Source organism: Cryptomeria japonica, chromosome 10 (genome assembly GCF_030272615.1).
Source record: "Cryptomeria japonica chromosome 10, Sugi_1.0, whole genome shotgun sequence".
Lineage (NCBI taxonomy): Eukaryota > Viridiplantae > Streptophyta > Pinopsida > Cupressales > Cupressaceae > Cryptomeria > Cryptomeria japonica.
Genome location: NC_081414.1, coordinates 796,299,236 through 796,325,706, shown reverse-complemented (window position 1 = coordinate 796,325,706; position 26,471 = coordinate 796,299,236). Strand labels below are relative to the sequence as shown.

General features: G+C 34.9%; 1 protein-coding gene across 6 annotated transcripts in view; it reads right to left on the bottom strand.

Moving 5' to 3' along the window:
• The window catches only part of LOC131072250 (general transcription and DNA repair factor IIH subunit TFB2), a 167,583-nt gene that overhangs the window by 24,237 nt on the left and 116,875 nt on the right, over positions 1-26,471 (bottom strand). For all 6 annotated transcript variants that reach the window (XM_058008368.2, XM_058008371.2, XM_058008369.2 and 3 more), the window contains one exon: positions 22,556-22,641. In XM_058008368.2, the coding sequence (XP_057864351.1) occupies positions 22,556-22,641 (86 nt within the window). The remainder of the gene's footprint in view (positions 1-22,555; positions 22,642-26,471) is intronic.

Genomic DNA, 26,471 nt, shown 5'->3' with positions numbered 1-26,471 from the left:
GAGAAAACTTAAGAACAATTCTAAAAATATGGTAGACCTAAAGAATAATTTGCCTACATAAAATACATTTTCAATAGTATAGCAGTGGTCCTGCTTGTCTGATAAGCTTTAAGTTTAATCTGCTCAGAATTTTGATGATCAGAAAATTGTTTACTTCTTGTTTATATACACATTTTTCCATACACCAATAACTGGCCACAATCGGCAGAACAACCTAGAAACCATTCAATTTTTTTGTTATATTTATTGTTTGGCATCAAATATTTTCTATATACAAAATCAATCCATTACCAAATCAAGAAAACAGTATCTGATTTGATATTCCAATATTAAACATAACGAATAGATACTTTCATCCTCAAGGGTTGACCAAGTTCCAAAGAAAGGATTTTGTCTTAGCTGATGAGCAGGTATCTGTAATGTCCCTAGTGGGAAGTTGCCTTTTTGAAGTTCAAGACCTGCAACAAACGTTAGTATTCCATAATATACAATATAAATAAATATGTGTGTCATTAATACACGTAGCAAAATGGTGTTATTCTACATACTTAACAATTAAATACTCATTGATATGTTACTAATTATACAAGATAAAAGCATTACTTAGGTTGATTCTTACCATGGATTGTCCCAACTCTCTATTGAGAACTCTTTCTCAGTTAAGACAACCCAGGTAATATCTGCCTAAGGTCTCTATGGGATCTCTATTACTGAGTAATCAGCTTATATATTTTCATAACTTGGCAGGGATCCCACCCCTATCCAAGTTCCCTATCTCTAACATATGCATATGATCAATCTCTACACAATATATATATTGCCTCTAAGGAATTCATCATGAATCCCCCTCTAAATTCCAATCACTGTTTTAACGCAGCTCTGTAACCAGATTTCTTCACATTTAATATTGTAAATTACCTGTGGTCTAGTTGTGTATCCCCTTCGTCCTGGGGCGTCCGTACCGGGGTCTCCTTCTTTCACCGTTTGCTGGTAATGAGCAGGCTTTCACAATGCTGAAGCTTTCCTTACGCCCCTGTCTGCATGCTGGAGCTACACGTATACTCTCTAAGCCTATATCGTGTGGCTTTGTTTTTATGGCAATGTTTTATCCAACTTCCGGAAATCGCACCTCCACACCTCTGCGCCTCCTCTCCTCTTCTTTCCTCCCCTTCTTGTGTTTTGCCAGACGTTATATACTTCTTCGGCGGCCATGACCAGTGGGCGTGACTTTTGGAATGTCACGATTTGTTTTATTTTGCTATGTTTAATCGATCCTTAAGTGCGTTTTTAATCTATTTGTTTGAATGGTTTTATTTGTTAATGGTTTTATTCTTATTATTCGCTACCTTTATATTTTGATGATTTTCTCTATTACTAGTTACTAGTATTTAAATAATCATGTTTTATTCTTGATTTAATTTATAATACTAATTATTATTTATTATTTACTTACAATTGTTTTATGATTAATGATTTACTTACAATTGTTTTTATGTTGTAATAATAATAATTATTCTTTATTATTTATAATATTTTATGATTAATGTTTTATCATTTATTATTTACTTGATTTATATTAATACTTACTATTTATCCTTATTAATATTTACAAATTATGTTGTAAAATAATAATTATTCTTTATTATTTATAATATTTTATGATTAATGTTTTATCATTTATTATTTACTTGATTTATATTAATACTTACTATTTATCCTTATTAATATTTACAAATAATAATTCATGTTTTTATTATTTTAATTGGCAATGGTCATTGTGTCTGACAAAATTAAGTACTCGAGGTATCTTTATTAATCGAGGGTCATTGCAGTATCACTTTTGGGGATACATATTGATAATTGTATACAGCTCCTTCTACACCATACAATTAGGATTCATTTCAGAATTTCACCGAAAGAAAACAGGAAAGAAAAACCAAATTAACATTTATAGTTTTTTATTACTCACCTAGACTTGACATTGTCAAAACACAATCATGCAGTACCTTAGATTCGCAGTATTTTGGAGAGCTACCAGCATCAGGTGCAGTTACTATGGACAAATATTGGACACAATTTTTTACAAGTTATGGACCCATGATTATCAGCATGAGATGCCACAGAGATTTGATGATGGTATCTCTTCAGTTCATATCAGTTCTGATTGAAGATTTTTTTGATAAAGAATAGTTGACATGTGACTTAGGATAAAGGAAGGTTTTATTATAATACTTTTCAATAACCTATATAATCCCGACTTCATAGACTATGTATTTATGACCTAAGTAACTTATTAGAAGTCTGTGGTTGTTTGTTAATGAATTTACGTTTATGGTAGTTGTCCACCACAAATCTGTATATCACGTTCTATACATAGTTACAAGACTTAGACTCAGCTTGGACTCAACAAGCTGATATTTTACAGTGATTTTTTACTCGGATTAGGACTCAGCACTCAAACTCAGTAAATTGAAAAACCATGAAATTCAGAATTTTTTTCGGGTTTAAACCTTTCACTATACACCCTTTGATAAATCAGCTTTAAAGACATGATAAACTTATCACTTAAAAGTTACTTTGATCACATACACAAGTATGCATTGATTAAATATGTATAGAAGCGGATTTAAGTTGAAGGAAACATCATTTTTTAATATTCTGAAGTGTTTTTTGTGTCCAGAATACATGGATTATGATACCCATGGAACCAAAAAAAATCACAATATGAAGTCATGAACTGTGGCAGAGAGGAGGTTGTATCACTTATCCCAGCATCACTAGCTCTATGTGGAGTCTTGCAAATGTATCTCAAACAAGTTTGCAAATGCTACTACAGCCACAAAAGCATTACTTAGATAGGAACCGACTTGACAAACCAAAAGTATAAATGTGACTCAATTACTTAGGATTTAACTTGGAAAAGAGTCAAAAGAACTTAAAAAAAGAGTTATTTCTCCATCAAACATAGTCCAAATTAAAGCCTTTGAGAACACACAGACCTTCATAGCACATGCCATTTATTCATTTTTTTTTATCACTTTTAACCAAGCCACAAGAGTCCTCCAAACCCTTTTAAAAACATGAGTTGAACGCATAAAGCAATAATTAGGCCCAAACTATGTTTACCGCCATAAACTATTAGGTTTGAATGTTTTAAATTTTTTATTCTTTTTTCTTTCCTGATTTTCACACCTAACTTGGCTAAGTCTCAACAAGAAGACTCAAAAGGTCCAGCAAATCTAATCAAACTCACCACTTACCTGATGTTAGAGCATAATGCTACTAGACATATGCCTAGACTAAATATTTAGAAGTGCCCAGTCTCTCTCCACCTTTCTCAGGTTCGTCGAGTAAAGGTGCCTGGCCCTCTACCTGTAGGAGGCCATTAGACTCCAGGACCACTCACTTCAGCGTCACTTGAGCCTGCAGTCCAGTCAGCTTATTACCTCCTTCTTTGTGCTTCCTTCCACGCATGGTAACAAGTGCCAGATTGATCCCTCCTCTAGTCATTCCAGGTCCGTGAGGGTCCAGAGGGGCCTTTTACCGCAGCGGTCTTCCTCTTTCACTCAGAATCTTCAGAAGCGGTCTAGGGCCCCTGCTCTTCCTATGGCTCCTGTTTTGGGGTTCTTCTCGGCTGATCCGGATGTTTAGTGGGGGTTTTGGGGTTTCCTTGTTGGGTCCTCCCCCTCCTTTTTGCGTTGCTGTTGTTTCTGCTGTTTTTGGTTTATTTCTTCAGGCACCGTTTTTTGGTGTTCCCGCTGTGGGCTGGCCCCTTTTTCTGTGTTCTGCAGTCCCTTTGACCTTCTTTGTGGTCACTAGTTGGACATTAATAAATTTATCTTATCTTATCTAATCAATTATAAAGTTTACAACCTTACAATATAAATATGTAGTTAGCATATTATAAAATATTTAATTAATAAATAAATCATTAATCTTTACTATTAATTGATTTTTATTTTAATTAAAACTAAAAAAATTGTTAAAAGGAATGGTAACTTCCCACATGAGTGCTAACTATCTTATTTCCCTATATTTAAGGGAATTTTCATTGAGAATTTTACATATGTGAGATTTTGGATGTGTTGAAAATTTCACCTTGCACTGGAGGATATTTGAAGGCCATTTGAAAGGAGGAGAAAGGGATATTCCCTATGTTCAATTATCTATAATTTTATAGATGATCATGTAATTTTCTTAATATATGATTTGGTGTCGTGAGGTTTTTTACTTTAGGGCTTTCCCGAGCTAATCTTGTGTTTTTGTGTTAGTATGTAATTATTAATTGATCTAATCATTCCTGTGCACTATTAACATATTTATTCTGAGAAAGCCCTAGAGAGTACATGTAATGTCCCCTTATTTTATAACTTAAAGAAATAGGGACAATTAACTTGCAAAGATCAATTGCGAGAGACTTCTTTCCTTCAAGTCTCGAATATCACTATGAATTATGATTTATGATACCACTTTGTATATGTTAAATATGCAATTGATAAGATTTATATATAAATGATAATATTATTCAAAGAATAATATATATATATATATTGAATGTTGATCACTGCTATATCTGATATAAACTGATACAATTATGCAAGGATGATCCTGATGTTAAGCCTTCTCTGATTTGAAATGGAAAATATGCTATTTTGTCTTCCAATCGCCTATAGTGATGAATTACTATTTCTGATTACAATCCTTAAATATATGCAATGTGGATACATGATATTAATATTGCTTATAGCAATATGTTGCTGTTTCAGATCTGACTATGTATACTTGCAACAATGATGATGAAGTTGTTTCAAACATGTTCGATATGTACTTCAACAATGGTAATGATGTTGTTTCTGATGTAGTCAATTTACACTTGCAACAATGGTAATGATGTCATTTCTGATGTAGTCAATTTACACTTGCAACAATGGTGCTGTCTCTGATTGACACTTATGCAACCGAATTATGCCAATGGGCTGATGCTCTGTGAGCAGATCCAATAAAGGATACAAGAGATACAAAGAAATTTCCAAATCAATACTCTGAATGAGTGTGATTGATTGTCTTCTTAAACCTCGCAATTTCAAAGGGATTGCACCTCTTGATGGTCGAAGAGACATGTTTCTCAATTGCAACTCTTCGTAACGTAGATCTCGTTAATATGCAGATCGCATCCCTTTCATAATCATTGGTGTGTATTAATTGCACTCTTTGGGGGAATAACTAAATCCCTTGACTTATCTCATGATTAATGTGTTAAGTGATTTAATGATTATTTTATTTTTCTGATTACAATCATCTTTGGCAGCGTAATTGATATTTGCTTGTGTTGGATTAATACTTAGTCTTTCTTACATAAGTTGCACTCAACATACAGTCTATTTCCTCTTATTCCGATTATGCATCAGACTTCTGTCTCAATCATCTCATCTTGATGAGGTGATTGAGTCTCAACCTTCATGCAGGGGCAATGATATGATATTGGATTTGTTGATGAATAAAACAATATATCTTGTGCAATACGCTAAGTCTCCTTCCCATGATGATAACTGCTGACCATATGATGGTCTTCTGCTTATATGCTCGGGTTACATAGTGATGATCATTTACTTATTATAATGATGATCAATGTGGCTTTGATATTTTGAGTTTGTTACTTGTTGCCTTCCTTTGATAGTGATGGAGTCCGTCATTCATTATCTTCAATGTTATGCCAATTTGGATGAGACTTTTATAAGTACTTGTGTATTATCACTGCTTCAGTATGGATCATACCATCCTCCATGTTGTCTTGATGGTGATGTTGAGATGTCATCTCATGAACATACCTGATTATGAATCCCTTATGTTGATCTTATTTGATCAAAATGATAGGGTTGTGATCCACGTGTGTGTAAGATGGATTAAGATTATCATACTTGACATCATGTAGCTTGGTGTGTTGCATGCTCATGAAGCCTTCCGCCCTTGATGGATAGATAACATATCAGCTTCCTGTCTTTGTTACACCTTGATCATCATGCTTCTCTTGAAGGTCTGATAGGAAAATCGTGAAGTCTTATGGAATAAGACGATTTTCCACAATGCTTTCTATTTTACAATTGATATAAATATACAGCTAACTATCAGTACTATGTACAATTTATTATCTTCTAACTCTTAACTACTTGAAAATGGGCTACCACCCTTGATCACACAACTGTTTATTGTTTGTTAACTTTCTAGGTCAAAGATGGGGACATCACAGTCTAGTAGCACTGGTTCTATCATTATTATCAAATATAAGTTGAATAAAGAGTGCTGCTTTGGGTTTTCTCACCTGTTTGTTTGTCAAATTTTACCTTTGTAGAATATTCCAACATGTAGTATTAGGGCCACGCATTCTAAGAAATCTATAAACTGGGTAAGGTTGCTAAAAGCGATTATGAGAAAATTAAAGTATCAGTGGTATCATACTTCAGTTTGTTGACAAATTACCAAACAAAATGAGATGTTTGATGATTAAAATCCTTTATGCATGAATAGATGGCACTGCAATCAAATTATCAATGATGCAGCCCCAAACTTGAATGAAAGGGGAAAGTCTCACACACGCTTGTGTAGAAAGAGAATCAGTTAGTGTTTTAACAAAATTCCGATGATGTATAATATGCTAAAAAACAAATATCTTATATGAAGTCTGCCAAAGAAGAATCAACAAAAGTCCCATTAATGACAATAGCTTCTACCAAAATGACAAAATCACAATGAAGCGAATTGTTTTGTTACTGAATAGTTTCTGTGAAGTTTTTAACTTATTATATTCATTTTTTCCTCCAGCAAAAGGCACAGTAATTTTCTTTAATTTCTAGCAAAGGTGTTGGGACTTATCAATTAGCACAGAAGAACCCCACCAAAATTCTTTACCTAGATAAATGTACAAGCAGAAAGACCTTGTCCAAAGAAAGTAAACTTTTCTGTTTAAAATTATATTTTAGGGAGAATGTAGGTGAACCCACAGGGGCTGAAAAAATTACCGCCAAGTATATGTTCTTAGCTTTTTTATAATTATAAAAGTGAATAAAATTCAGTAAGTATACGTTAATCTGCAGTGACTGGTAGAATAGTTGGTTAAAGCTTATTTTGCAAGGCTCTAGGCCATGGGTTCTAATCCCCCATGTAAGAATTTCGAGCAACGAGTCACTTCTGTAAGTAATAAATCCCATCCATGTGTGTTTACTTGTGTTGTATATATATATGTGAGGTTGAAGATTGGTTATTCATCTTTTATTGAAAATTTGTAATTCTTAAAAGGCATCGAGCTTAAAACCCACTCTGTCTAAAGACCATAAGGAAAAGGAACAGTAAATGAGATTACATTTTAGAATTTTACATCCACAAGTGGTGGTGTCTGATAGACTTATAAAGCACTGAGAGCGGGGGGTGAATCAATGACAGCAAAAACAATACCACTTTAAACACAGACCAGTAAAGATACTTAACCAGTTTACTTAATACTATGCATGCAATCCAAAATGATATTAAAGCATCCACAGCAAGTAAAACATCCACCATAACACAAGTGTTTATACGTGCAAAACCCAACTGGGAAAAACCACGGTGAGATGGGACTCACAAGTTAACTATTTGCAGTAATAGGTATCTGCCCAGTTAAGGTCTACAAAAGTGTTCTACTAGAAGCGAATCCTGTTAAAGATCCCAAAGCTCTGTTAGAAGCTATACCCTGTTAAAGGTAGTACCCTGTTAGGAGTAACCTCGATAGAGGATTTTAAACCCAAATTAATGGATCACCTTGTTAGAGGATTTGTACAATGAAGCTTGTTAGAGCTTACCCGGTTAGGGGATTTGACTGTTGTAGTGATTAGAAAACAACATGTGGTGTGATCTAGAAGTAGCACAACTTGCTTGAATAGATCATCTTCTGCTCACTCAAAACTGCATCACCGACATACTCTGCAACGCCTTCAACAACTTAACACTTCTATCTCGCATCATGAAAAATATAGTTCATCATAATGTCATTATATAGACATTATATTTGATGTCGGCTCAGGAATCATATCACAATTTCCTAGGTGCAGTGTATCTGGACAATCTAACATAACTCATCAGAGATTGCCGCCAAAACTATCGGTTAGGGATACCTCATCATGACCGGTGATAACTCATCACACAATCAGTGAAACCGGTTGGAACACCGATACCGGTTAAGAGTTAACCTCTTCCAACTCATAGACCGATTGTCATCCATTTGCTTCTTTGATGATTTCCACTGAATCTCCATGCTGGTGTCAAGCCATTCCTATATATACCAATTGTCTACATATACCGGTTAGACACCCTCTAAACCGTTTGAACTTAACTATACATATAATATCGGTTTCGCAATAAAAAGACTTAGGCGTAATACTAGTTTGTCTTAACTAAGATGACTATGACAATGTAAACATATGTGTGTGTATACATGTGCTATCAACGACAACACATGAAGTCATTCATTACAGTCATCATCAAGCCAACAATCTCCCCCTTTGGCATTGATGGCAACACTTAGAAAATTTTACAACTTTACAACTAAGTGTGCTTACAAAAAAATATGTACAAACATATTTCTACTCTCCCTTAACAATACATACAAAATTTTACAACACATACATATTTCTACTCCCCCTTTGACAACAATGTCAAATTGAAAAGTAAAATACATATATATCATAGCAAAATTTGCATCAAAAACTTACATATACAAAAATGTAAGAGTCTGTATCGAGGAGTGTTCACTGCAATTTTCAAGAAAATGTCACTGAAAGTGATCTTCATCTGAGAAAAATCATTTTCCCATGTTTCCAATAAGGTTTCAGTGATCTCAATAGTTGTCATAACTTGTGCAGCGAATTCTTTCATCGCATCCATTGTGCTCATTTCTGGAGTTGCCAAAACTGCTTTTGCATCCCTGTATGCCCATTGTAAGATGTCCACTTTGGGTCTCAACTTGTTCTTTAGCTCTTTCAAGGATCGGAGTCTAGCCTGTTCATAATCATAGACATCTAACCGATTTTGCAAATCATCAACTGATTTGCCAAATGCTAAGGCTGAATCTTGTAAAGGTATGTAGGCAGTACATATCATTTCCAATTCCTGTCCTGTCTCTTCTCGCCTCTTAATCAAATCAGTGTAGAAAAATGAAACGTTAGATGTATAGGCTAGTATCCTTCCTCCTATTTCAATAGCAATCCTCAAAAGATCTTTATTCAGGGATAAAGCAATCTTCTCTGTATCAATATCTTTCATTATTTGCTCTCCTCTCTACTTTTTGTAATTCTTCTCAGCTAAAGTCTGAGCAGCTTCTTCAAGGGACTTCAATTGGTCAGATGCATCAGCAATCAACTGGCCAAGCTTGTCGATAGGAGTTGACAAATTTCCAATGTCTGTCTCTGGTAGAAGACATGACAAAATCTCAACAGAAGTTTGAATAGTTTCAGCTTCCTTCCTCTGCTCTTTTAGTCTTTTCTTCTGAGCTCTAGATTGCATTATTGTAGCAATCTCCATGAGTTCAGATGCACTCATATTATCTAAATCTATAGGCCCTTTGATGCCTATTGAGTCATCCTCGTCATCAATTTGCTGCTTAACAATTGCTGTTTCCTTTTCATCTACTATCTTCTCCTCTGTTTTCTCTTTCTCTTCCTCCTTTTTCTGTTCAGGTTCCTTCACTTCAACCTCTTTCTCAGGTTTCTCTTTCTCTTTTTCTGCCTTCGTTTGTTTCTCCTGAGTAACCATTGTAACCAGTGGCAATTGATTTTCCACTTGGTTTTCTTTTTCCGGTGGAGGTTGAATATCCACACTAGGTTGGATTACCGGTGCTTCAACTGCTTCCTGTGTAACAATAATGACCGGTTATTGTAATGGTTGCATAACTGGTTCAATGATATTACCAGATAAATCAATGGTGTCCTGAATATCATCTACAAAGATAACCGGTAGAGAAGTAGTGTCATCCTTATGCTTAATAAGATAGACAATATCTGGTGCAATAATTTCTTCATCTAAATCCGGTTGTGCTCCAGTTTCTATTTGATCAATTTTATGAGACTTCATCTGCTCATGCATCCTTTGAATATTTCTAGCTATCTGATGAGTTTCAACTTCAACAAATTGCACCTTTCCATTCATTAACATCAATCTTCTTGCCTTAGAATGAAAATGTCCTTTGAAATTATCAAGCAATGCTAATAAATCATCTCTAGACAATTCAAGAAAATATTGAATGAAAATACTATCAATTATTTTTTGATCTTGTTCAACAGCCACTTTCCACTTATTTGCAAGAATAGAATACAAAGAATCAGAAATATCATTTTTAAGATCCTGAGGCAATCGATTGTATTGACATAAGTAGTTGATTACCTTTTGAACAATTTGTTGCTTTTGATCATCATCAAATGAATCAAAACATTCTTTCACATTATCAAACCTATTCCTCCCTAATGTTTTTACAGTTCTCTCAAAATTAGTCATAGGTTTGTAAGATAAGGCATTAATAGGAATACCCTGTTGTGAGGTGTCTCCTACTGGTTTGGCTTTCTTACCAATTGCTTTCATTTTCTTTGGTTCCTCTTCAGTGTCGGTATCATCAGATTCTGCTTGAAGAATAAGTTGCCTGCCTCTCTTCTTCGTTGCAGTTTGCTTCTTACGTACTTTGGGTACAGGTTCCTTTTTGACTTGAACACTTCTTGTCACCCTTGTACCGGTGGTCGCTGGAGGTGCTTGCTCAGCTTTCTTCTTCTTCTCCTTGGCAGAACTGGGTTCAGCAGGTGCATTTCTTTCCTCATAAGTTCCCAGTCTTTTCTTCTTCTTATCCTTGGGAGATGCCAAAAGGTTGTTGGCATATCCGATTAATGTCATAATTGACTTCATAACTCATTTCATTCATTTCATCCTCCCTAGGTTCTACAGCCTCCATAAAACAAAAGTTTGTGGTCACTATGAAACATATGTCTTTTGCAAAGTGTTTCACAGCATCTTCAAGTAGCCTCACACTCATGCTCATCTTCTTTTGGAATTCATTAAAATATCTATTCATTGCAGCAGAGAATGTGTTCTTTACAGCCTTAATGTTGTTCTTGATTTGAGCAGTTACCGGTAGGTCCTTTGACCATTGAATGTCACCAATTCCCGGTAGGAAATTCTGAAAATAAAAGAATAGACCAATCAATAATTGACCAAATTTGAACTTTTGACTGCTGTCTTCCTTTATTGATTGCAGGTTTAACATCAATTGACTCCTTATAGCCTCGCATAAGTCATAATCTGCATTCTCAGCAATCATTTTGTAAGCTGCATGCACAGCTGCAGATGGCACACTGTTCATTCTTCTGGAATAAAATATCATGTACCCAATACCATAGTAGCAAGTCTAACTATTGGATCCTTAATGTTGTTAATTGAAAACGCACGACCATCAGAGGTAGTCTGAGTCAGTGTAACCACGGTTTCTTTTGAAATTTTCCTCAGCTTAGGAACTTCACCGGTTTGCCAAAAACTAGTCACTGCATGGATTGCTTCCTTTGTGATTGTGTGCAACCTTTCAAGATACATATTTTCACCATGCACACAACTAAGAATTATCCTAACATGTTCTTCTTCAAAATCTTCAAGAAAATACGCTGCATTGTGAAAACCCTTTTCATAAACCCTAATGTACTCGAGTTTGATTTTGCTGCTTTTATCACACAAGGATTTCAGTTGAGAATGAATTGATACTGATCCTAAATCTTCAATTTTACAATCAATGTAACTGGATAAATCATCTTTTATCATAACACCATCAAGAACTTGAGACATAGCATTATATGACACTATTTTGTCTGTTTCCATAGACTCCATAGGTTCAACAGTTATCATAAGTCTCTCTACTTGCTTAGATGACGATGCCATTCTGGATAAACTCGATTTGAGAGAGATTAACAAAAGAATACCTTAATTCCTCCGCGCTGACAAGGTTGATCTCTCGAATGTGCACCCATTTTGCCTTCACTAATCTTCGAATCCAATTCGATCTTCCAATCCGCAACACAAATCCATCTACAATCAGCTAGCAATTCTCTTTTTCGCTCTGCAAGTGCTCAAGAACTCTCTTTTGAATGCAATTAGGGTAAAAATAACATAGTAAAACTCGCTTTTATAAACTTTACCCACTGCATTAATTGCTCAACCGATAGGGTAACAAACCCTAATATACAGCTTAACAATACTTCCAATACTGACAGGTATATAACCGGTTCACAATCTTTTGAAAAACCGATAGACTATGATATCAAGAATTCTCACAAAACAACTCAAAATGCAAACTCTCTTACCACACATTCTTCAAGGGGCCCGGAAGTAGATTTACCGCTATGCTCCCCTTAGGCCTATTTAAAAGGCTTAGTTCTTCGGTGTAGGATTCTCCACGCTAGGTGAAGGGATAGATTCTTCTACAAACTTGTCCTCGCTCTTCTTTTTCCAGATTTTGTTCATCTCCTCTTTGGTTTCTTCAATATTGACCTTCTACTTACCTTTCTAATCTTCAGAGTGGTTGACCTCATTGGTCTACCCCATTTCCTCACTAATGGTCCATATGGAATTTATGATTAATTTATTCTCAATTTAAATGCCAGCTTATTTGTTATTATTATTATTATTTTTTTTTTGTCATATATATATTAAGTATTTTAAATGCCACATGGATATGCCTAGTTATCCACTATTCTAATTTGAATTACTCTGAAGTCATACCCATTCAATATCTATTTGGCTGATAATAATATATTTTAAAATCATCTTACGAGATGGAACCCTCGTTGCTTATCGGTCATGGTATTTGTCTCTGTTTATTGACTAGAATAATTTGTTGATTCAATCTTACCCTACAGGATGGCAAGATCATAGCTCTGATACCATGTTGAGACATGGACCAGCTAGGACTCGAACCTAGGACCTTCCATACGCTGCTGGAGTGCTCTACCACTGAGCTACTGGCCCCTCTTGGACCAGTCCATCATCGGTTCGGGTGTGGCTTATTTCCAACACCAACACCCCCCCTTAAGCCACACCTCTCGTGTGCTTGGGGCTCCTAGCCTGGACCTGGCTCTGATACCATTTGTAATGTCCCTACTTAGTACCTTGGAAAGAATACAAATAGTTGGTGAACTAAGACAAGACAAATTACCTTCTTACTTAATACCTCTAAAAATTCCCTATAAAATACCCTGCAGAAAACATTCAGATTATTATATTCATTTGGCATATTGAATTTGAATTCTTATAGTTGTTTTTCATTATAAATATTTTTTTGTTGCAGATTAATGTTTTGGAAATGGAGTAATGATTGGGTTGATTATCATAACCCCTCCATTAGACTATGGGAGTTTCCTCCCTATAGCCTCCATCATGTAATCACATTTATATTACCTTTGACAACTTATTACTATTTTCCATTCCTTAATCTACATTTACATATTCCTAGTATTCCATAACATATATTCCGAAAACTATCCATTAACATATATTCGTGAATATCCATTATCATATATTCACAATTATAAAAACTATTCCTAACCATTCATTAATATGTATTTATTACATATATCTACACCTATTCATTAATATATGCTTACACCTATTCATTAACATATTTACACATATTCATTAACATATAAAAAACCATTCATTATCATATATATTAAAGTATTCATTACTTATATTCAGAAACATATATATTAAATATGCATTTAATTATAATCATTAACATATACATTAAAATATTCATTTATTAACATGTATATTAAATATTTATTCATTAACATATAAATTACAATATTCATTACTTACCTGTTCGTAAACTGCAGCAGTGGTTTCTATTTCTACCCTTGCTGTTCACAGTCTGCTCCTTTCCCAGACTTCCTTCTAAACTCTTTTCCCTGTCCACCTCCCCTTTTTCGATTCCCAATAGAATGGATTTGATATCTATTATATGTCTTGCCAACTTGGAAGGTAACATGCTTTGGGGGTGAAGAGACATCCCTTTAATTGCCTATCTCCATAAACAATGATTAATGCTTCTAATCGCACTTTTCCACCATTATTGGTTAAATGTTCTATTTGATGTTTTTGTTTGTAATTACTTATTTAATCATATCTCTCCAAAAATTATACAGGTTGGTCAAATCGCACCTCTTTAGTAATCGTGAATATTTACTTTTGTGTATGCTTCCTTTGGATCACAATGATAGAATTGCCTTGATCGATACTTTCATTTACAGTGATTATAATCGTTTTTCTTAGATATTTGGGTGTACTGAGTTGATGCCGCATATGATATTGCTGTCCATATTATTGAGTATCACTTACGTAGGATTTTATTACCCTTAATGGTTTGTCCTGATTACTATCCAAACTTCGGTGCTTTCCATACGAAACTTTATGAGTGCCATGGGAGCTCTTGTCTTCACCGACCACGTAGCAAGGAAACCCGTAATTGAATTGTGGTAGCCGTATCTTACAAAGGATTTCCGTAATATCTTATTTCCTTACTACTATATAAATAGGTTGCTTCATCCACGGTATCACTCGGTTGTTCAAAATTCAATGGTAAGCAAACTCTATTATTGCTTATTTCTATAAACAATAAGTGATCAATATATGTAGTGTTATGATATTTATATTCTTGGATTTTTGTTTTTTATATAAGGGATTGACATACAATGCGATCGTCGGGTGCAATACGCCCCTTGTAATATAGTCCAGGTTTAGCGTTGATTTATAAGGTATTGATATATTATAAGAAATTCGTATTGTATATTAATATTGGTTCTATTTATGGTATCGTATTAATACGATATTATTCCAAATAATAATTATAATGTATTTTGACAATTTATGTTATATTTTATATTTATTAAATAGCACGTTATATGGTAAGTGTAATATATTCAATATATCTATTTTATGTTTTAATAGTATTTTATGGTAAAACTTCTTTAATAGTTAATATAATATTAATAATTGAAATATGAACGTTACATTAAAATAAAACAATAATAATAAATAATAATCATAACAAATAATAAACATTAATAATCATATATTAGAGGAAAATCGTGAAGTCTCATAAATGAGACGATTTTCCAATATTATTAAATGTTAATTAATAAATGTTTTAATTATCGTATTTATTTAATCCAATGTCCAAAGAGGGGTTATGACAATGTGTCACCTTTCATCCTCTGAGATTGGATATGCTCATCTAGCATAGAAGAACTCTTATTGAACTTTTCCAGTTTTCCATTAGCTTCAGTGAGCTCTCTGGTAAGATCTTCATTGTGTTTTGTCGGAGTCTCTCTTAGAGATGTTGCCATTTCTAGATCTAGCTGCAAAGCCTCCTTCTCTTCTTTCTCTTCATGCCAATGCTCATGCAAAGTTGCATTCTCTTATTTGATCTTAACAATCTCATGATCTCTTTCTTTGATTAGGTCTTCAGCTGCCCTTCTTGCTTCAAGCTCTTGGCTCATGCGGATGGTTAGGGCTTCTAACTCTCTTCTCAGATTTAGCTTTTCACCGTTCAGTTTTTCAACTTCTTCAGCTAATGCATTAATGTTAGCCTCATCTGAAGAACTATTATCAGATATCTCCAATAGTTGTTCAATCAGCTCTCTCCTTTTGACTTGTGAAGCTTTAAATCTGACCCTTAGGGTTTCCAGCTCTTCCTTGGTAGCATCAAGCACTCTAGCCATCTCTAAATAACTCATATCCCCCATAGTGGCTTTAGGGTTTCCTTCCAAGCGATTAAGCCTTAAGGAAGTTTGGCTTTGATACCAATTGATAGACTTATAAAGCACTGGCGAGGGTGAATCAGTGACAGCAAAAAAAATACCACTTTAAACACAAACCGGTAAAGATACTTAACCAGTTTACTCAATACTATGCATGAAATCCAAAATGATGTTAAAGCATCCACAACAAGTAAAACATCCACCATAACACAAGTGTTTATACGTGCAAAACCCAACTGGGAAAAACCACGGTGAGATGGGACTCACAAGTTAACTATTTGCAGTAATAGGTAACTGACTGGTTAAGGTCTACAAAAGTGCCCTGCTAGGAGCGAATCCTATTAAAGATCCCAAAACTCTGTTAGAAGCTATACCCTGTTAATAGTAGTTCCCTGTTAGGAGTAACCTTGGTAGAGGATTTTAAACCCAAATTAATGGATCACCTTGTTAGAGCATTTGTACAATGAAGCTTGTTAGAGCTTACCTGATTAGGGGATTTAACTATTGTAGTGATTAGAAAACAACATGTGGTGTGATCTAGAAGTAGCACAACTTGCTTGAATAGATCATCTTCTGCTCACTCAAAACTGCATCACCGACATACTCTGCAACGCCTTCAACAACTTAACACTTCTATCTCGCATCATGAAAAATATAGTTCATCATAATGTCATTATATAGACATTAGATTTCATGTCGGCTCAGGAATCATATCACAATATCCTAGGTGCAGTGTATCTGGACAATCTAACATAACTCATCACAGATTGCCACCAAATCTGTCGGTTAGGGATACCTCATCACGATCGGTGATAACTCATCACACAATCAGTGAAACCGGTTGGAACACCAATACAGGTTAAGAGTTAACCTCTTCCAACTCATAGACCGATTGTCATCCATTTGCTTCTTTGATGATCTCCACTAAATCTCCATAATGGTGTCAAGCCATTCCTGTATATATCAATTGTCTACATATACCGGTTAGACACCCTCTAAACCATTTGAACTTAACTATACATATAATACCGGTTTTGCAATAAAAAGACTTAGGAGTAATACTGGTTTGTCTTAACTACGATGACTATGACAATGTGAACATATGTGTGTGTATACATGTGCCATCAATGACAACACATGAAATCATCCATTACAATCATCATCAAGCCAACAGTGTCTGGATTGGTAAACTCACTTTACCCAACCTCATAGACAAAAGATCAAACATATAATTCCTTGTCAAGCTACAGAGCCAAGTTGGTCACTCATCCTTTACTAAAATATCCAATTGTATGCCATGAGATCAAGTGTTCAAATCAGATATTTTTCAAAAATCTAGTTTGGTCGTACCTCCTATTATACTTCATTCAAGACATACTTTTGTCATACAAAGACCAACCTAAGATTGAAAATGGCCATTTTAGAAGTTTAAAGAGCATTTTAGATACACTGACAGTGTCAACTTTTGAGTAAGAAATCCTTTTTGATGGAATTTCAATTTGCCAATATCACTATCAATAAACTTGTATTAAGATGCATAACCAATGGAGCCTGAAATTTTCTTATCCATATATTGTAATTTTCCACATAACATCTTTTCAATCTATGAACCAATGTCACCCAAATGTGTTGTAAGACTTTGTGTGAACACAAATATTAACTATCTAGTTCACCTCCTAGATCATATTCACACTTGCTAATTAAATTTTACTTCGAGTACAAATAGAATAGTTATCACTTTATGTCTCATATCATAAGATTAAGACACTTGTTATCATAATCTTATGTTATCCTATGTCTCATCTTTGCCTATATAACCAAAGGGGTTCTCATTGTAATCTTAATCAAATCATCATACCATTCTATTTACATTCTTTGATAGATATACAGTTTATTCTTGTCATATTGATATTTTAAGTACATTGTGCTTTCTATTAGGCTTCTAGATCTTAGGACAATAGCCAAATCTTACAAAATATCAAAGTTTGTTGAGTGCCTTTGTTTAGTCTTTTAGGAGTTCTAAGATTGCAGATCTTGGTAGATCTTGACAAGTTGAGCATGTTCTTCTCTTGCATCAAATGATGACATGGAGAATCAAAAACACTTTGCCTATATAACCGAAGGGGTTCTCATTGTAATCTTAATCAAATCATCATACCATTTTATATACATTCTTTGATAGATATATAGTTTATTCTTGTCATATTGATATTCTGAGTACATTGTGCTTTCCATTAGGCTTCTAGATCTTAAGACAATAGCCAAATCTTACAAAATAGAAAAGTTTGTTGAGTGCCTTTGGTTAGTCTTTTAGGAGTTCTAAGATTGCCAAGCTTGGTAGATCTTGACAAGTTGAGCATGTTCTTCTCTGGTATCAAATGATGACATGGAGAATCAAAAACACTTTGCCTATATAACCAAAGGGGTTCTCTTTGTAATCTTAATCAAAGCACCATACCATTCTATTTACATTCTTTGATAGATATATAGTTTATTCTTGTCATATTGATATTCTGAGTACATTGTGCTTTCCATTAGGCTTCTAGATCTTAGGACAATAGCCAAATCTTACAAAATATCAAAGTTTGTTGAGTGCCTTTGGTTAGTCTTTTAGGAGTTCTAAGATTGCCGATCTTGGTACATCTTGAAAAGTTGAGTGTGTTCTTCTCTTGCATTAAATGATGACATGGAGAATCAAAAACACTTGATAGAAATACCAAATTCAAGGGGTGTTTCTCTTTGTTTCTTTGTATTACATGTTCACATTGGAGCATGTTGGTGGAAAATTAGAAATCTAATCTCACCATTTGTTGATGTGTGTTACAGTCACCAACACAGAATAAAATACCAAGTATTTTATCCTCTCTTGAACAAGGAAACCTCAAATGCTAAACAATGTGATCAAATAAGGCCATCCCAGGGTTTACAAATGTTATATCTTGACAATGAAATGGATAGACTCAGTGAATGATGTGATTTGTTGTTATCACAAAGGGACTTATGCTTTGTTAGAACTTGAATACTAAACTGACTTGAACTTCGAATAAAAGACAAAAAGGGATAAGGGTTAGAGAAATCTAAGCTAAAAACCTAAGGACAATGATGATGATGGAAAGTGCTTAGACAAATTCCTTATGGAACTACTTTCTACTTAACCAGAGATAACTCACAACACCCTAGAAAAGTGCAATCTTCTAAGGTAGCGAAAGATTTTCATATTGCAAACATCCATCCAAATACCCAATGCTAGCGCAATCCAAATGAATATCCACAATCAAACTTGCCAAAATGAGGTTCAAACTAACCATACACTGCAATTAGCAATCAACAAAGTACAAATGGTATGAACCAAGGAATTCATCACATTTCTCCATTAAAATCAATGAACTTTAACTAGATATTGGGAAGTAGAAACCATGCAAAATGTTGAAACAACACACAAAGATCCACCATATCTACAATGAAAATTATGTATCAATTTCGACATAGTCTTGGCAACAATTTCTAATCTCCTCTTACTACTACTCTATTCACTTCCTAATGCTATCAAGTATTAACCTTTACAAACGAAAGGCAAATCCTTTTATAGACTTTCCACTATAAATGAAGGGCCCAAATTGATTTTAAACCAATGGCCAAGATAATTCTATGAAACCCTAAAGTGAGGTAGTTATAACTACCACCTTCATACATTTAATGTCATCCAAAGAGAAAAGTACAAGTCCTTGAATATATATCCTTTTGAGGAAAAGGAACGATGAAAATTAGCATAGCCTTAATAGCACAATTTACAAGAAGTAGATGATGACATTTCATCCCAATGCATACACATGTCCACCCCTTCTCCTTTGGATGAGTCAAGTTCAATGAATCCAAACATGTTGACCTCGATTTGTTTGATTGGTTGGAGATGAGTGGGTGCCACATCGGCTTGCATGTTTCTCGAAGTGTTCTTTCATTGCATCTAGCCCCTTTGTTTCAACTCCACTTTTATTTCATCATAGATAAGTCTCTGCATCTACAACAATATCTATTGATACTCAACATATATCCAGTCTTTTGACTGATTGTGATGGTTCATATTCCCAAATTGCATCATCTCCATCATGCCTTGCATCTCCAATGGATGAGTTTCTAACTTTGATTAACTCTTTTGAAACTTCAAAATGTTCTCCTTTGATCTTTCCTTTTGCATTTCATCTTTGAAAACATTTGTGGTGTCTTGCGTTTCATATCGTTCTTGTTAGAGCAATCCACTTCCTCGATTGTTTGGACCTTGACCTCTTCAAGCTGTTGTATCTTTCTCCATCGTTCACCATCATTCCTTCATCAATGACTTGGACCTTGATTTCTTATTGTAATTGAGATATCCTTTCCATCATCTTCCTTGCCTTGTTCGTCATTAGTGCCTGTCTTGAAACACCTCCTTGTCCATCCTCCATTCATTTCCACACCTCATTCCTGAAATGAAAAAACAGCTTGAATCATGATGGTGAATTAAACCCTATGTTAAGCTTGGAACTTCACAAGAAAGTCAAGATAAGGAAATGAAATTTCAAGTCTTGCAGCCTAAATTATCTTGAAAAATTGAAATTTTAATCATGACAAATCGTTTCAATTGTTTAATTGTGAAAACAAACCATTCCATGCTTTTAATCTTCACCCTTTGCACAAAATTTCCAGAATTTTGAAGCTTAAGGACTTCTGGTTTTACCATCAGTAGTTCTGGAAATACTTTAAGAGTTCTGGAAATGAGGTTACAGGTCTGGAAAATACTCAGTTCAGTGAGGAAATTGCTCAAATCTGGGTATAAATGACTTAAAATTGCTTTCTTTATCCTTCAATATCAAACTCTTATTGTTTTGATTCTCAACCACACTCTTTCTTTCCTTATTTTTACTTGGGCCAAAGTCTGATTTGTTTTACACCAGTCACAGCTATCTTTGGAATTCACCTTCTGTGTTGTGGATTATTCCTTTAATCTGCTTGGAACTAGATTGCAAAATGGCTTGTTTTCTTTCTTAAATCACCTCCTCAAGGTCCTCAATGACTAAGCTGGTATCTTCTTCTTCTTTCCATCAATATTTGTCTTTAAAATTGATTTTCCTTACATAAACTCGCCCTACCTCTGCTGTGGACTTCACTTCTTTTCTGCTACAATTCGCATTTGTCTGCTGTGAGTTGATTTGAGTTGCATTACAAAATGATTATTTGATCCTTCTTTATATGTGTTTTATGTAACAATCCTTTCTCCTTGATAAACATCGGTCAGGTAAGGAATTTTATGTTTTCTTCACATTGCAAATAGTCTCTTATTCTAAGTCGGGTTCCTTGTTGTTTCCAACAATTTGATGTTTGCATCATTTTCATCTTGCCCACTTGTTTCTACCATACGCTAAGTCAGTCACCTTTGTTGCACTTGCATTGCATACTAACTCCACTCGTTTCTACCATATTGTTGGAATTAACAGAGGAATTTCTTCTGGGTGTTGCTGAGGACGAAAAGCCTCTCCAATCTGCTGGTATTGGTGGTGAGAGATCCACTCTAGCTGAAACTGGTATTTTCATTTAGGAAATACATTGAGTTTCGAAGAATTTTGGTGATTCGGGTTTTCAGAAAGATGAAATCTTCATGGATTTTAGATGGCTTTTTTGACCCATATATATGGTAAATTTTCTACAGTGCTTATTGCGTCGTTTTTTGGTGTGTTTGATTCAGGTTTGCAGGGTTATGTTGCTGGTCAAACCCTTGGTTTAAAGCTGGGCATACACCTACAATCTTGACACCCTGGTTGGTGGGTTGATCCCATGTTTATGTGTATTGCTTCAAACAATTGCGCCATGTTGAGCAATCAGTTTCAATGAGATTTTATGAGGTTTTCAGTTAAGTTTGGATCTCTAGATAAAATCACCCCTCAAGGGGGGCCGCCCAAGGTATAGATGTACTCTTTGGAGTATAGACTGTGTTTGGAGCCTTTGGATGTTACTTATCTTAATATTGACTTGCAGGTTACTATTGCTTTAGAGACCCCTCAAGACAGACTTTTCAACCTGTTGGATGAAGATTCAACCATTGTCTATACAAAAAATAGTTAAAAACACTCCCCTATGATCTGAGGAAAGTTGAGAAGTTTGTCAATGACTATAAGGAGTTCCACAAAGACTACATAAAAGTACATAATTACGTTACTTCTGGATAGGTAGCATATATTGATCAGCCTAATGATCTTGATGTTATACACCAGAACAGTGACAGAATGGGTGACAGCAGTAAGAGTTCATCTCTTCCTATTCGTGCCTTGGAGTTTGATATGTACGTGGAAAGTCATAATATAAGATGATGCTGGAATTGAACTATTTCTTTAATATGACTATAGTTCTTGGATTTGTAATTGTGATTTTGATGACTGGGATCTCCCCAAATGGTTCCACTCTTTGTTGAGGTAGTTGGTCTAGTCTGTTTGACACACCTTATATTGTAACCTGTCTTTCTGAGTAATCTAATGATTAATCATTAATTATTTTATTTAAATTATGTATCGAACAAATGAACCCAATCAGAGTCACAAAATTATTTCATATGTTTATGCAATCTTGTTGCATATAATAAGAATTCCAAAATCAGCAGTTGAAAGTGTAAATAGGTACTCAAAGATAACAAAGCAAAATTCGTGTAAGTGCAGAATTGCTGGCAGCATTTTATCTTTGACTCAAATGGAAGGTTAAAGAAGTCAAGCAGATACCTTGAAAATAACCGTAAAATTTCTGAATGTAGTCTTGAAGTTGAATATGCATATACCCTGAAATTTGTCTCCACAACCACAAACCCCTAGTAATCAACGTTAGTGAAATATGGATTAGTTAGAGAGCCTATGCTATAAAATATGCTAGTCAGCAACAGCTAGAATATCAAAAACAATATAAAACTAGATAGCGCAATTTACTTTAACAGAAAATTTAGTTAGCATTTTAATTTGTCACTTTCACAACACAAAATGAAAAAATGTATGAGGAAATCCTATCTTCAAATTAGTAGGGGAAACTCCCTGATTTAATATACTCCTAAAATCTAAAATAAACAAACTAGATTGCTACTTCTGCACATATTGTACAAATCAATTTCTGCTGATTTTGCCTGAAAGTAAAATGCTTGAAAACAATCTATAACCATTATTTGATTTGATCTCTGAGGCGGGAGCACCAGACTGAAAGTACTTTTTCTCACCATGAGTTTTTTTGTTTTGCATCTAAACAATAGTACTATCTATTGATTAACAAGGATCAACAGATTCATCTTAAAAAAAAGTTGGATTTGAACAAAGGAAATAAAAGCAATAAATGGAGTTTGCGACTGAAAACAAAACAATAACCCAAAAGTACACAAAACTATTCTGAAGGATAGAAGATAGATGCCACAAATAGCTGAACACAAATTTCTTACTTGATTATCATACCCAATCTAAAGCTTGATCGAAAAACACAAAACACCTTCATCATCAAATTATCAATTATGTGTCAAAATTTAAGTCCACAATAATCGATTTCAGTAGAATCGCAGATTTTCATATCAAAGTCCAAAAATGCCAATTTGCCAAATGTTTATAATTTGTCAATCAATTTTTATTTTTACTGTAAAATTTTAACTAATAATTATTCTTATATAAAATATATATATATATATATATATATATATATATATAAGCGGCGAATAAGCTAGAATAAGCATGGAAGGAGAGGTGGGAACCATAGAGCTGTTGGGAATTCTAGTTGGTAAATTCATTGGGGAATTATAGATATGGCATCTACCGGAACTTTGCCCTTCACCCTGCACACAAGTTGGGTGCCAATATAACCCCCCACACATCCCCACACACACCCCGTGTTGAACACATTTTAGGACTAAGAGGGGGGGTGAATCAGTCTGAATCTTTAAAAAAACTTCATGTAAACTTCAAACACAATCAACTTATTCTTAAATTTATCATCAACAATGAAAAATCAGACTACAAAACACAATGCACAAGATAACACCATATTTACGTGGAAAACCCTAAACAGGGAAAAACCATGGTGAGAGTCATCTCACAATATATATGAAATCATTACAAATCTGTTTTAGGCAACTACTACCAAGGAAGCACATTACCACCTCGAAAACTTGCAAGCTAAGATGCACTATCCCAAGGCAAGATAGAAAAAGACTTGCAAGCTGGAGCTCACTGCTCCAAAGCAATATATAGAGGACTTGCAGGCCAAAGCTCACTGCTCCGGGGAAAGATATATTTCAACAAACCTTTGAAACAGCAAAACAAGGCCTTTCTCCAATTGTGAAGTTGTCCTTGAACCTTTGGTACAAACAACAAACTCCAACAACAATAACCACCACATTCACTGTCTTCAAATCACAATACCCTACAAACGATATGATCGTGAAAGCACTGGCATATGAAACACTTCGCTCATTACTCCATTGTCTATACCACTACTCAATACTCCTCACACCTCTCTATGTCGCACTAATCTGATGGTGTGTGTGTGTGTGTATATATACATCATCTTTATTACAACATCGATTAGGTCGGCCAAAACAAGGGTCAAGCATAGGTCCTATTAAGTTGGCCACCAAACACAATTGTGGTGAATATGGTCCAATCCTGGAGATACAAAGGACCAAAATACATCATATTACACTTCTTTAAGCAGCTTCAAACAATATACATGCGAACGCACATCATCCAAGGTCGACAACAAGGTAACGTGTCGATATACAATGTAGCACAAAACTAATCGGCCCAAAATACATCATCCAAATGAAATAACTCAATGCAGGTACCCATGAGCCATAGGTAGGACCCAAACACAACTCAACAACCTCTCCAACGTCAATACATATCTTTAGGACTATAATGGTGAAAAATTAGGGTTTCCAAAATTAGGCATATGAAAACCGCTAATTTTTACTTAGGGAGCATTACATTAAAAGAGGGGAGAAAAACCCAATGGATCTAGCCACAAATCAACAAGGATAAGGGTTGGGGATTCTATTGGATTTACTGAGGTTGTAATTGATTGGCCTCTTTAAAGTTTAATTATAAAAGTGTTGAAACTAGGGTAAATGTGTTGGAATTGATGTAAAAATGCATAAACAGTGAGCTACAGTCGTTGGATCGAGCCACAAACCTGGATCTGAAGATTGTAAGAGTATTAACACTTGTTCCCAAAAGGAGCTCCTAATTTGTCGAGACCATAGCGACAGTTGCTCTAGTTCTCTGCACTTGGGCACTCCAATGGGGGATTGATTCATCACTGTAAATAAAGCCAATTCTGAAGATTGCAGCTCCATACCCGTTCATGTGCATAGCAGAGAAGGGAAATAGGTTGGGAATAGGGGTTTGCCTAAGTCAAACCCTAGTTTAAGAATTAACCTTGAAATAGAAATGAATATATGATTGAATTGCAGTAATGGAAATGTTCTCCTTTTGAGGGAGATGTTGAATAATGACTGAAACACAAATGCTATACCTACTTGAGAAGTTTGGATTGTCTCCACACGGAATTAGGGTTTCATGAAGTTTTCAATAACATAGAACATGAAAGTCAACTCCGATGCTTGAATCTTGACCTTATCTCTACTCCAATGCTTGAAAGAAGACTGATTTCTTTCTCACTTGCTAGAATGCTTGAATTAATGCATGTGTATGCTCAATTGAATTGAATGTATATCAAAATGAGAGGGGTAGACCTCCTTTTATACTTGCCCATCGAAAATCAGCTTAATTTTCCGACATGAGCTAACATGGTGTCAGGATTCTTGCCCAAATCTTGTGACCATTAAGGGGCCCAAAAATGGGTCCTAATTGGGAGAACGAGGGCGCTGGGTGCTTTGGTCCTCACCAATCAGGCACCAGAAATAAAGGGTAAAATGAAGTGCAAGTTCAAAAATATGGCAAATATGCATGGTATGAGCATAATCAAGTCTCTGATTAGGCCTCGGGACACGAATGTCAAGGTGAGGACCCAAATGAGGACAAAATTTTAAGGGAGTACAATTTAGCATGCTACAAGGACAAGCACAAGCCAAAAAACAAACAACCACAATTACCTAGAGACACAACATCAGACACAATGCAGCACCAAACTGAACATCCAACACCATGCGAAACACTTAAAGACATTCATAAAACATCTAACAACACATCCAAATACTTCTTTTTCACTATCACATTGATACTTGTGGTGCAATATAACAGATACAAAACACCTCATCACCAGACTACCAAGAAGCAAAGTCCTAAACAAAACATCAATAAACCTTCTTGTGGAACACTTCAACACTTGAAACTGGAACTAAGACAACACGCAAACATTAGAAACATGTCCTCCAAATCGCAGCACCTGAAACATCAAAGCGGAAGAATGCAGAGCATTTCCCAAACCAGTCAAATCAACTTCTGATAGACAGCCAAACTGTCAACAAACAATCATCACAATCCACTTCAGCTGCAACACCAAGGACCAAAAAAGATAGTAAGGTCCAAAGAACACAAAAATTAAGTCTAAATCCGCATGACCAAATTCACAACAGCGGAGGAATGTGCATCATTCTTCCAACCAAACATTAAATACTCTTTCTTGTATATCAAAACTCACCAAATTGCA